The sequence below is a fragment of the Mobula hypostoma genome, chromosome 15 (genome assembly GCF_963921235.1).
Source record: "Mobula hypostoma chromosome 15, sMobHyp1.1, whole genome shotgun sequence".
NCBI lineage: Eukaryota > Metazoa > Chordata > Chondrichthyes > Myliobatiformes > Myliobatidae > Mobula > Mobula hypostoma.
The window spans coordinates 5892301-5905658 of NC_086111.1; the positions used below are offsets into that span (position 1 = coordinate 5892301).

The window sequence follows — 13358 nt, forward strand, 5'->3', positions numbered from 1 at the left end:
GCATAAAGAACACACTAAAAAACATAAAAACACACACAACAAATACAAACATAAAAGCAATCCTAAAAAACAAGTAATGTTTGAGTAAGACCATATATACATAAATTTAGCTTATAAACATAGACTCGCCACTCTCTGGCTAAAGAAATTATTCCTCATCTCCATTCTAAAAGGATGCCTCTCTATTCTGAAGCTGTGTTCTCTGGACTTAGACTCCCACCATAGAAAACATCCTCTCCATATTCACTGTGTCAAGACCTTCCACCATTCGACTGGTTTCACTGAGGTCATCCTTTAATCTTCTAAATTCCAGTGAAAATTCAAGTATGCAACATCAACCGATTCTCCTTTGACTATCGTGCTTGTTATCTCCTCAAAGAATTCCAACAGATTTATCAGGCAAGATTTTCCCTTAAGGAAACCATGCTGACTATGACCTATTTTATCATGTGCCTCCAAGTACCCTAAGACCTCATCCGTAATAATTGACTCCAATATCTTCCTTACCACTGAGGTCAGACTAACTGGCCTATAGTTTCCTTTCTTCTGCCTCTCTCCCTTCTTGAAGAGTGGAGTGGCATTTGAAGTTTACCAGTCTTCCAGAACCATTCCCAAATCTACTAATTCTTGAAAGATCATTACTAATGTCTCCACGATCTCTTCAGCCACCTCTTTCAGAACCCTGGGATTCTAGAGGAATTAAGTACATTTGTACATGAAGCAACAGAATTTTTAAAAAACAATTTGATTCATTCATGTCCTTCAGGGAATAAATTACACCTTTAGTACCTTTAGGAGTCATAAGAAGATTATGTATGGAAACAGATCCTACGGTTTATTGAGTCCACATGCACCCATCTTAACTGTAATCTGATTCTGACCCATCCTATTTCCCTATATTCCCATGAACTCACCCCAGATTCTACCACTCACTAACACACTAAGGGTCACTTACAGTGCCCAATTGACCTAACAGCTGGCACACAGTCACAAAGATTAGGCTAACTCCACAGACCGTACCAGACATTGTAGGAGTTGTAAGGCAGCAGTTCTAGCAACTGCACCCTTCTGCTGCCTCCTTTTGACTTTTATCTGATTACATTGCCACTGATATGTGGTTGATTCTAAACTACCCTCTGAAATATCCCTATTGACCACAGGGGCTAATACAGATGAGTTATCTTATCTGTGACTTTCACATTCTGTAAGCGACAAACTGAACACTGATCCCTCTCAAACCAAACTCAATTTCAAGTGCGGTCTGCCCCTGGTACACTTCACATGGATACCTGAGGTGGGAAAGAGGAATTTATAAGGGAAACTCACATCTCTCCAAATTTGCATCCTTTATTTATCATCTTCTAGACGAGCCCAGTTTGAGCAAACACAAAGTAAGAATCACGCACTGCATGCCAAGTCTCTGAAGAAGAATCCTCTAAAATTTAGGAAAAAGGGGAGAATCTACTCACTTTAATCTTGCAAGCAGTGCGCTGTCAATATTTGTGTGCAGTATTAGAGTTGTTAGTGCTTTGTTACCTTCAGTGTTTTACTAAGTGTGAGTGCTTTGCACATCTCATGCTCAACATTTCAAAATGGAAATAGTGTAAACCTCTTTTTACATACACAGGCATTTGAGTTGGCAACAGGTGAATACTTGTTTGACCCTCGACCTGGAAAGACCTTCTCTGAAGATGAGGGTAAGGGAGCATATTTTAATCAAGATCAAATGGGAACATTGATCCAGTCATAAATATATTCTCCAATAGATTCCCTTCCTCTAAGTCAATCAGCGTTAGTGTTTTCAATGTAAGAAACATACAGACAAAAGAATATGTGCAGAACAAGGAGCGACATTAGAAACTTAGAAAACCTACAGTACAATACAGGCCCTTTGGCCTACAATGCTGTGCCAAACATGTACTTACTTTAGAAATTACTTAGGGTTACCCATAGCCCTCTATTTTTCTAAGCTCCATGTACTTATTCAGGAGTCCCTTAAAAGACTTTATTGTGTCCGCCCCCACCACAGTCGCCGGCAGCCCATTCCACGCACTCACCACTCTCTGCATAAAAAAACCTCACTCCTGACATCCCTTCTGTACCTACTTCCAAGCACCTTAAAACTGTGCCCTCTCATGTTAGCCATTCCAGCCCTGGGAAAAAGCCTCTGACTATCCACATGATCAAAGCCTCTCATCATCTTGTACACCCCTATCAGGTCACCTCTCATCCTCTGTTGCTCCAAGGAAAAAAGTCCAAGTTCACTCAACCTATTCTCATAAGGCATGCTCCCCAATCCAGGCAACATCCTTGTAAATCTCCTCTGCACCCTTTCTATAGTTTCCACATCCTTCCTGTAGTGAGGCGACCAGAACTGAGCACAGTACTCCAAGTGGGGTCTGAGGTCCTATATAATTGTAACATTACCTCTCGGCTCATGAATTCAGTTCCATGGTTGATGAAGGCCAATGCACTGTATGCCATTGTAACCAAACAGTCAACCTGCGCAGTAACTATGGACACGGACCCCAAGATCCCTCTGATCCTCCACACCACCAAGAATCTTACCATTAATACGATATTCTGCCATCATACTGATCTACCGAAATGAACTACCTCACACTTATCTGGGTTGAACTCCATCTGCCACTTCTCAACCCAGTTTTTCATCCTATCGATGTCCCGCTGTAACTTCACAACACCCCCAACCGTTGTGTCATCAGCAAATTAGCTACCCATCCCTCCACTTCCTCATCCAGGTTATTTATAAAAATCACAAAGAGTAGGGGTCCCAGAACAGATCCCTGAGGCACGCCACTGGTCACCAGCCTCCATGCAGAATATGACCCATCTACAACCACTTTTTGCTTTCTGTGGGCATGCCAATTCTGGATCCACTAAGCAATGTCCCCCTGGATCCAATGCCTCCTTACTTTCTCAATAAGCCTTGCATGAGGTACCTTATCAAATGCCTTGCTGAAATCCATATACACTACATCTACTGCTCTACCTTCATCAATGTGTTTAGTCACATCCTCAAAGAATTCAATCTTGTAAGGCATGACCTGCCTTTGACTCTCAGGATCTTCTCCATCAACTTACTAACCACTGAGGTAAGACTCATTGGTCCATAATTTCCTGGGCTATCTCTACTCCCTTTCTGGAATAAGGGAACAACATCTGCAACTCTCCAATTCTCTGGAACCTCTCGCATCCCCATTGATGATGCAAAGATCATTGCCAGAGGCTCAGCAATCTCCTCCCTCGCCTCCCACAGTAGCCTGGGGTACATCTCATCCAGTCCCGGTGACTTATCTAACTTGCTGCTTTCCAAAAGTTCCAGCACATCCTCTTTCTTAATGTCTATATGTTCAAGCTTTTCAGTCCACTATACGTCATCCCTACAATTGCTAAGGTCCTTTTCCATAGTGAATACTAAAGCATTGTACCCTTCCAGACTGTTTCATCATTCCCAGTTTCATCATTCCCAGCCCAGGCCCGTACCCAATGATTTTCTTTGGTGTTATCCAAGTGAAGAGTCTTGCACTGACTGTCTGTTGCAGCCTGATCCACCGAATTTCTCCAACACTTTACAGGCAGTGGCCACTTTATTAGGTACAGCAGTGCAGATATCTAATCAGCCAGTCATACGGCAGCAACTCAATGTATGCAGACATGGTCAAGAGGTTCAGTTGTTGTTCAGATTAATTGTTGATTCCAGATGGGGATCTGAGTATCTCAGAAGCTGCTGATCTCTTGGGATTTTCACACACAACAGTTTTCAGAGAATGGTGCAAAACACAAACATTCAGTGAGCAGCAGTTCTGTGTGTGAAAATGTCTTGTTAATGATGGAGGTAAGAGGAGAAAAAAGGAGACAAGGAAATGACAACAAACTCAATAAGTATTTGCGTCAGTCTTCACTGGAAGACACTAGCAGAATACCAGAAATGCGAGAGTGTCGGGGGCAGAGGAGAGTGTCATTGCTAACAGTAAGGAGAAGGTGCCTGGGAATCTGAAACGTCTGAAGGTAGATAAGTCACTGGACCAGATGGACTACATGCCAGGATTCTGAAAGAGGTAGTTGAACAGATTTTGGAGGCATTAGTAATGATCTTTTAATAATCATTCAATTCTGGAATGGTTTCAGAGGACTGGAAAATTGAAAATATCACTCCAGTGTTTAAGAAGCGAGAGAAACCTGGCTTCAGTGATTGGAAAGATGTTGGAGTCTATTCTTAAAAATGAGGTTTTGGAGTACTTGGAGGCACAAGATAAAATAGGCCAAGGTGAGCATGGTTTCCTTGACAAATATGTTGGAATTCTTTTAGGAAATAACAGGAAATATGGACAAAGAAGAGTGAGTGGATACTCTTTATTTGGATTTTCAAAAGGCCTTTGACAAGCTGCTGCACACGAGACTACTTAACAAGATAATAGCCCAAGGAATTGCAAGATAGAAAATTGGCTGATTGGCAGGAGGCAAAACGTGGAAGTAAAGGGAGCCTTTTCTGGTTGGCTGCCAGTGACTAGTGGTGTTCTGCAGGGGTCAATGTTGGGACCACTTCTTTTCAAGTATATATTAAAGAGGTGGCAAATGGAATATATTGTAGGAAAGTGCATGGTCATGCACCTTGTGTAGAAAGAATAAAGGTGTGGACTTTAGCCAGATGGTGATGAATCTGTGGAATTAATTTGCACAGATGGCTGTGGGGGTCAAGTCATTGGGTATATTTAAGGTGGATGCTGATACGTTCTTGATTAACCAAGGCGTCAAAGGTTACTTTACTTTATTGTCGCCAAACAATTGATACTAGAGCGTACAATCATCACAACGATATTTGATTCTGCGTTTCGTGCTCCCTGGATTACAAATCGATAGTAAGTATTAAAAATTTAAATTATAAATCATAAATAGAAAACAGAAAAGGGGAAGTAACGCAGTGCAAAAAAACCGAGAAGCAGGTCCGGATATTTGGTGGGTACGGCCCAGATCCGTGTCAGGATCCGTTCAGCAGCCTTATCACAGTTGGAAAGAAGCTGTTCCCAAATCTGGCCGTATGAGTCTTCAAGCTCCTGAGCCTTCTCCCAGAGGGAAGAGGGACGAAAAGTGTGTTGGCTGGGTGGGTTGTGGCCTTGATTATCCTGGCAGCACTGCTCCGACAGCGTCCGGTGTAAAGTGAGTCCAAGGACGGAAGATTGGTTTGTGTGATGTGCTGAGCTGTGTTTCCGATCTTCTGCAGCTTCTTCCGGCCTTGGACAGGACAACTTCCATACCAGGTTGTGATGCAACCTAGAAGAATGCTTTCTATGGTGCATCTATGACCTGTTGCTCCAGTAGGCGAATTACAAAATTACAAAGCATCGAGGTTGACCGGTAGGCAGTGGTTGATGTGTGCCATAACCAATCGCTCGAAGCACTTCATAGCAATTGATGTCAGAGCCACAGGTCGATAGTCATTCAGGCATGCCACTTTGCTCTTCTTCGGCACTGGGATTATCGTTGCCTTCTTAAAACACGAGGGGATCTTAGACTGAAGCAAGGAGCAGTTGAAGATGTCAGCAAACACTCCAGCTAGCTCGCTTGCACAGGCCCAGAGAATCCGTCCCAGGACGCGATCTGGGCCCATTGCCTTCCTTGGATTTATCTTCAGGAAGGCCCTTCTACAAGAAGAAGGCAAGAGAATGGGGTTGAGAGGGATAATAAATCAGCCATGATGGAATGTTGGAGTGGCTGAACAGCCTAATTCAGTTTCTGTGTCTTATGGTCTTAAGGAGATTGGCCAGGCTGGTTCAAGCTGTGTCTTATGGTCTTATGGAGATTGGCCAGGCTGGTTCAAGCTGTCAAGAAGGCAACAGTAACTCAAACCCAGCACCAATCCCTGCGGCACAGTGGCACACCAATAGCCATTGGCCTCCAGTCAGAGAGACAACCATCTACTACCGCCCTCTGGCTTCTTCTGTGAAGCTAAAGTCTAATCCAATTTACCACCTCATTTTGAATGCCAAGCGATTGAGCCTTTCTCACCAACCTCCCATGCGGAACCTTTTCAAAGGCCTTGCTAGAGTCCATAAACACAACATTACCGGCTTGCCTTCATTAACTTTCTTTGTAACTTCCTTGAAAAATTCTATAAAATTGGTTAGACACAACCTATCAAGTGGTAAGGACTAAGCAGACACTTTAGGCCCAGTTCCATAGTTTACTGGTCTCTCACATTTTACACATTCTCACATTCAAACGTACTCCAATTTTTTTTTGCATGCATTTACTGTCAATGCCAATTTAAATTTTTTTGTCGAATTGATTCTGGCTACTTTAATTCTGAAAATGGATTTTAATGCATTTGTGTCACTCCAGAGAACACATTTGTGGTTTAAAGTTTAAGAATGGTTTCAGATTTACAGTGATGCCAAAATAAAGTCTGTGATCCTTCATTGCCTATCCTTCCTCCTGCTCTTCTCTGTGACAGACCACATTGCACATATTATTGAGCTGCTTGGGAGAATCCCCTTGAAGTGTGCATTCTCTGGCAAGTATTCCAAAGATTTCTTCAACCTTAAAGGTAAAGTAGCAAATCATTTGAATCCTAATCTCAATCAAATACAACCTATTATCTGCAGTGCTGGTCCCCAAACTCATTACTGAGTCATAGAACACAGAAACAGACCCTTCAGCACATCCTGTCCATGCCTCCATGTACTTATCCAAACTTGTGCAAACTTAAAGCACACGGTATTGGGGGTAAGGTATTGATGTGGATGGAGAATTGGTTGGCAGACAGGAAGCAAAGAGTGGGAATAAACGGGACCTTTTCAGAATGGCAGGCAGTGACTAGTGGGGTACCGCAAGGCTCAGTGCTGGGACCCCAGTTGTTTACAATATATACTAATGACTTGGATGAGGGAATTAAATGCAGCATCTCCAAGTTTGCGGATGACATGAAGCTGGGCGGCAGTGTTAGCTGTGAGGAGGATGCTAAGGGGATGCAGGGTGACTTGGATAGGTTAGGTGAGTGGGCAAATTCATGGCAGATGCAATTTAATGTGGATAAATGTGAAGTTATCCACTTTGGTGGCAAAAACAGGAAAACAGATTATTATCTGAATGGTGGCCGATTAGGAAAAGGGGAGGTGCAACGAGACCTAGGTGTCATTATACACCAGTCATTGAAAATGGGCATGCAGGTACAGCAGGCGGTGAAAAAGGCAAATGGTATGCTGGCATTTATAGCGAGAGGATTCAAGTACAGGAGCAGGGAGGTACTACTGCAGTTGTACAAGGCCTTGGTGAGACCACACCTGGAGTATTGTGTGCAGTTTTGGTCCCCTAATCTGAGGAAAGACATCCTTGCCATAGGGGGAGTACAAAGAAGGTTCACCAGATTGATTCCTGGGATGGCAGGACTTTCATATGATGAAAGACTGGATGAACTAGGCTTATACTCGTTGGAATTTAGAAGATTGAGGGGGGATCTGATTGAAACGTATAAGATCCTAAAGGGATTGGACAGGCTAGATGCAGGAAGATTGTTCCCGATGTTGGGGAAGTCCAGAACAAGGGGCCACAGTTTGAGGATAGAGGGGAAGCCTTTTAGGACCGAGATCAGGAAAAACTTCTTCACACAGAGAGTGGTGAATCTGTGGAATTCTCTGCCACAGGAAACAGTTGAGGCCAGTTCATTGGCTATATTTAAGAGGGAGTTAGATATGGCCCTTGTGGCTAAAGGGATCAGGGGGTATGGAGGGAAGGCTGGTACAGGGTGCTGAGTTGAATGATCAGCCATGATCATACTGAATGGCAGTGCAAGCTCGAAGGGCCGAATGGCCTACTCCTGCACCTATTTTCTATGTTTCTATGTTTCTACATTTCTCTTAAATGTCGAAACCTAACCCCCATCCGCTGCTTCGTTTGGCAGCTTGTTCCACGCTCAACAATTTTAAATTCCCCTTAAACATTTCACCTTTTACCCTTAAATCATGACCTCTCGTTCTAGTCTCGCTCAGCCTCAGTGGAAAAAGTCTGCTTGCATTAGCCCTATTTATACCCCTCATAATTGTGTATACCTTGTTCTCTTACACTTCGGGGAATAAAGTCCGAACCTGTTCGACCTTTCCCTGTAACTCAGGTCCTCCATAAAGCTTGATAGATTAATGCACTGTTTAGTCAATCTACATCATTTTCTAGAATCTGAGCATTGCTGAGAAAGACAAATTTTATTGATCTTCCCTATCTTCTCTGGGAAAATTTAGTGGTGAACTGCCTTCTTTAACTGCTACCACTACCCATCTCAACACACAATTCCAGCACAGCCTTCTTAAACCCAATTCATGCAATTCTGGCCATTATTCCCTCTCCTCATCTCAATCAATTCTAAAGCCTCCGTGCTACTTCAGGTATAATTGGCTACTGAGCACAGGCCAAGGGTCACCACAGCAGGCCATTTAATTCAACGAGCCAAAGAAGGACTGTTCTGACTAAACTCAAGAGATTCTGTACATGCTGGAAATCTTAGCAAATAACATACAAAGTGCCGGAGGAATTCAACAGGTCAGGCAGCGTCTATGCAGAGAAATAAACAGTGAACATTTCAGACTGACATCCTTCATCAGGACTGGAAAACATCCTATTTCCCACCCCTTGGTCTGTAGCAGGCAGACAGTGATGCTTTCCCTAACTTCCTCCTTTAATCTCTCAACCAGACGACCTCATTTACAGTCTATCCCCAGGATGTCCCTGGTCTCAGCCTGGCAGATATTCCCTTTGCCCTAGCCATCCTTTCCCCATTCTCCCTGCAACTTAATACTTTATTTCTCCCTCTCCCTCAGACAAATGGTATTCAAGTTGAAATGTGAATTCTGTTTCTCCTTCCCCAGATACTCCCTGTGTGTTTCTAATATTTTCTGCTTTTATTTGGGAAGGAGGTAGAGCTACTGAACATTCTCTCATAATTACCTGAGGGCTGAAGGCAATACTGTGCAAAAGTTTTTTCAGAAGAATAGCTGATGTTGTTTCTTTGCTTAAGAAGGGCAGTGGGAACAAAGCAGGAAATTATAGGCTAGCGAGCCTTACATTCAGCAGTAGGGATGGAAAATACTTACGGTAAGGAACTAAACACACCTGGAAAACACGGTCACATGGTCAGCACAGAACATAAGGATTGAAGGGCCTATTCCTGTGCTGTACTCTTTCTTGTTCTATCTATGTTTCTATCTACAGGTGAGCTACGTCATATCAAGACACTAAGACCTTGGGGATTGTATGATGTTCTCATCGAGAAATATGACTTCCCATTGGCTGATGCAGCAATGTTTTCAGATTTCCTTCATCAAATGCTTTGCTTTATACCAGAAAAAAGGGCAACTGCAGAACATTGTCTCCAACACCCATGGCTGAACACTGAAGACTCTTTCAGTTAGATTTCTATTACCCATTATAATAGAGGTATACCTTCCCAGTGGATAATGGATATTGCTAAAATTGATTGAGTCCTAGAGTGTGGCTTGATATGATCTGTGCAGGAATATGTAAATCAATGGAATAAAGTTAAACTCAATAAATTCAATTTCATAATCAAACATAAATGAAAATTCTTTTGCAAAAGGTGCGCTAGGCAAATGTCTTATTCAAGGCTTGGACCTGTCAACATTCTGTGGAAAGACTGGATTTCAGCTGGTAGCTGTTCCTCTGAACAGGAGTATAGGTTTGATTCTTCATGCCTACTCCACCATTTAACGATAGATATAGGGGCAGAATTAGGCCATTGTGCTCATTGAGTCTGCTCTGCCATTCCATCATGGCTAATTTATTTACCTCCTCAACCCCATTCTCCTGTCTTCTCCCCATAACCTTGACGTCTTGACTAATCAAGAACATATTCACCTCCACTTTAAATTACCCAAATGACTAGGCCTCCACAGCCATCTGTGGCAATGAATTCCAAAGATTCATCACCCTCTGGCTAAAGAAATTCCTCCTCACTTCTGTTCTAAAGGAACATCCTTCTATGCTGAGGCCATGCCCTTTGGTCGTAGAATCTTCCACTATAGGAAACATCCTCTCCACCTCCATTCTATCTAGGCCTTTCAATCATGGCTGATCTTCAATCTCAGTGACTCAGCCAATAATCTTTTGATTCTATTGAGATCCAAAAATCTACCAATCTGTATCTTGAACATACTCAGCAACTCAGCCCTTGAGCCCAGATACAGTGGAACGTTTAGGAGGCATTCAGCAGGCACATGAACAGACAGGGAATGGATGAATATAGACTTTGTGCAGCAGATGTAGAGATTAAATTAGCATTGTGGTTGGTACAAAGATTGTGGACAGAATGGCCTGTCCCTGTACTGCACTGCTCAATGTTCTATTTTGAGACTGACCCTGGTCTAAACCACGAAGCCAGGGTAAACATCATCCCTGTCTCTACAGTTTTAAAGTACTTAAGAAGCTTATACATTTTTGTGAGATCACCTCCCATTCTTTGAAACACCAAAGAGAATAGCCTTGGTCTGTTTTATCTCTCATCACAGGTGACAACCCTACCACATCTTATAAATTATTCTGGAGTATTGAGAAGCTCAGAGCAAAAACTTTCTGGATATTAGGTGAATCAAGTGCAAGAAAATGGCATTGAGGAAGAAGTTCACCCGTGACATTGTGGAACAGTGGAGCAGTCTCAATGGGCTGAGTGGCCAGCTTCTTATTGCGAGCAGTTTTGGGCCCCACATCCAAGAGAGGATGTGCTGGCAATGTGAGAACAGCAACCTGAGTCTCAGCATGGACAAGACAAAAGAGACAGTAGTTGACTTCAGGAAGGCACAAGTTGACCACCCTCCACTGCACAGCACAAAGTTCCTTGGTGTGCACGTAACGGACAATCTAACCTGAACCTGTAATGCCTCCTCACAAGTCGAGAAGGCACAACAGCGTCTGCACTTTCTGAAGCGATTCAGGCATGCAAGGTTCCCCTGCTCCCATTCCAACAACTTTCTATAGGAGTACCATGGAGAGTGTCCTGCCTGGTTGTATCACTGTGTGATACGAAGGTACAAAGCGTCAGACTGCAAGATCCTACAGACAATAGGAAAACACGCCAAGAGGATCACTGGGGTCTCTCTCCCCCAAGTTTGTGACATTTATTTAATTATTTACTGGGATACAGCATGGAACAGGCCCGTCTGGCCCTTCAAGCCACACTGCCCAGCAACCCCCAGTTCAACCTCAGCCTAATCATAGGACAACTTCTAATGACTAATTAACCTACTAACTGGAACGTCCTTGTCTGTGGGATGAAACTGGAGCATCTGGGGGAAACACACACGGTCATGACGAAAATGTACAAACTCGTTACAGACAGTGGCAGGAAATGAAGCCAGGTCACTGATACTGTAAAGCATTACGCTAACCACTACATCAGCATGCCAGGAACGTTGTATACGAAGGGTGCAAAGCATTGTTGATGATTCCTATCACCCATCCTACAATCTCTTAGACTTACTATCATCAGGAAGGAGGTACAGGAGCATCAGGACTAGGACTGCCAGACTCGGTGACAGCTTCTTCCCTGCCACCGTGAGGTCCCGTCACTAGGATAGCGAGCTGTTTACTGTCTACTTGTGCTATGCACGACATGTACTTGGAATTATATTTTACTAAATCATTTGTGGTAGTATTTTGTTTTATGTGCTGTGTGTGACACATGTTTTGTGGGTGTCCCATGGTCTGGAGGAACATTGTTTCATTTGGTTGTATATACGTATAGTCAGATGACAATAAATTTGAACTTGAGGATCAAGAGAAGGTTTATGATAATAGTCCTGAGAATGAAAGGATTAATGAATGAGATGCGTTTGATGGTTCAGGGTGTGTACACATTGGGGTTTAGAAGAATGAGATGGTGGTGGTGGTGGTGAGGTGGAAATCTTGTTGAAATCTACCAAATATTAAAAGGCCTATATAAAGTGAACGTCGAAAGGATGTTACCTATAGAGTGAGAGTCTAAGACCAGTGGACATGGCCTCTGAATAGAGAGATGAAGATGAATTTCTTTAGTCAGATGGTGGTGAATTTGTAGAATTCATTGCCATGGACGGCTGTGGAGGCCAAACTGCTGAGTATATTTAAAATGGAGGTTGAACACTTCCCGATTAAGTTGTTGGCCCCTAAGAAAGGTTGTGCTGACATCAGAGATATTTATGAAAATGATCCCTGGATTGAAAGGCTTATCATGTGAGGAGTGTTTGATGACTCTGGGTCTCAATAGAGTGGATGTGGAGGGGATGTTCCCTATGGTGGGGTAATCTAAGACCAGAGGACACAGCCTCAGAATAGGGGGACATCCATTCAGAATGGAGTTGACAAAGAAAAATTTCTCTAGCCAGAGAGTGGCGAATCTGTGGAATCTGTTGCCACAGGCAGCTGTGGAGGCCAAGCCATTGGGTATAATTAAGCCAGAGGCTGATAAGATTCTTGACTGGTCAGGGCATGAAGGGATACGGGGAGAAGGCAGGACACTGGGGCTGAGAGGGAAATGAATCAGCCATGATGAAATGTGGAGCAGACTCGATGGGCCAAATGGCCTAATTCTGCTCCTATATCTTATGGTCTTTACAACTTTGGCAAAGGAGCACACATACACAGAAATGAAGTGCTGGTATTGGCAAGGAAGTTTATGAGAATATTCCTGAGAATGAAAACGTTAATGTACAGTATGAGGGGAGTTTGCTGGTTCTGGGCCTGTATTCACTGGAGTTTATAAGAATGAATGGGAGTGGGGGGGGGGGGGGATCTTGCTGAAACCTACCGAATATTGAAAGGCCTAGATAGAGTGGACATGAAGAACCTTTTTCAATTCTGCATAGCCTAAACTGCCTTTTCTATTGGCATCCTTTTCTATGCACTAGAGGACTTTTGCACTTGTCAAATGGCTCTGGTACTCAACGGCCATTAATCGTCCAATAACTTTGAACAGACCAACACTGCAGAGATGAAACAAGGCCAGGGGTTTGACCAAACCATTGCCAATGTTTTATTGACAGATCAATTAGGCAGTTGGCAAATCCAACGGAGCGAATTGAGCTTTGTCTATGACGGCAAGTGAAAACTCATAAGCACAAATAAAAGCTCTATTTTTAATTCCATTTAGGATGTGTTTAAGCAAGAGACTACAATCTCTGTATTTTCCTCTCTTTCTGTGCTACTTATTAAATTTATTTTATATATATATTGTAATTTATAGTTTTTATTATGTATTGCAATGTACTGCTGATGTAAGACAACAAATTTCACAACATATTCCAGTGATATTAAACTTGATTGTGATTCTGTTGCGCCAGGAGAACAAATTGCATAGAAAG

At 43.0% G+C, this 13358-nt stretch overlaps 1 protein-coding gene across 7 annotated transcripts in view; it reads left to right on the plus strand.

Annotated features, from left to right (window-relative positions):
* Positions 1-9565, plus strand: part of LOC134357048 (SRSF protein kinase 3-like) — a 43993-nt gene extending 34428 nt beyond the window's left edge. For 6 of the 7 annotated variants that reach the window (XM_063068364.1, XM_063068365.1, XM_063068363.1 and 3 more), the window contains 3 exons: positions 1628-1697; positions 6473-6565; positions 9220-9565. In XM_063068364.1, the coding sequence (XP_062924434.1) occupies positions 1628-1697; positions 6473-6565; positions 9220-9419 (363 nt within the window). In that variant the 3' untranslated portion in view covers positions 9420-9565. The remainder of the gene's footprint in view (positions 1-1627; positions 1698-6472; positions 6566-9219) is intronic. The other variant, XM_063068368.1, reaches the window with a different exon arrangement.
* The last annotated feature ends 3793 nt before the right edge of the window (positions 9566-13358 follow it).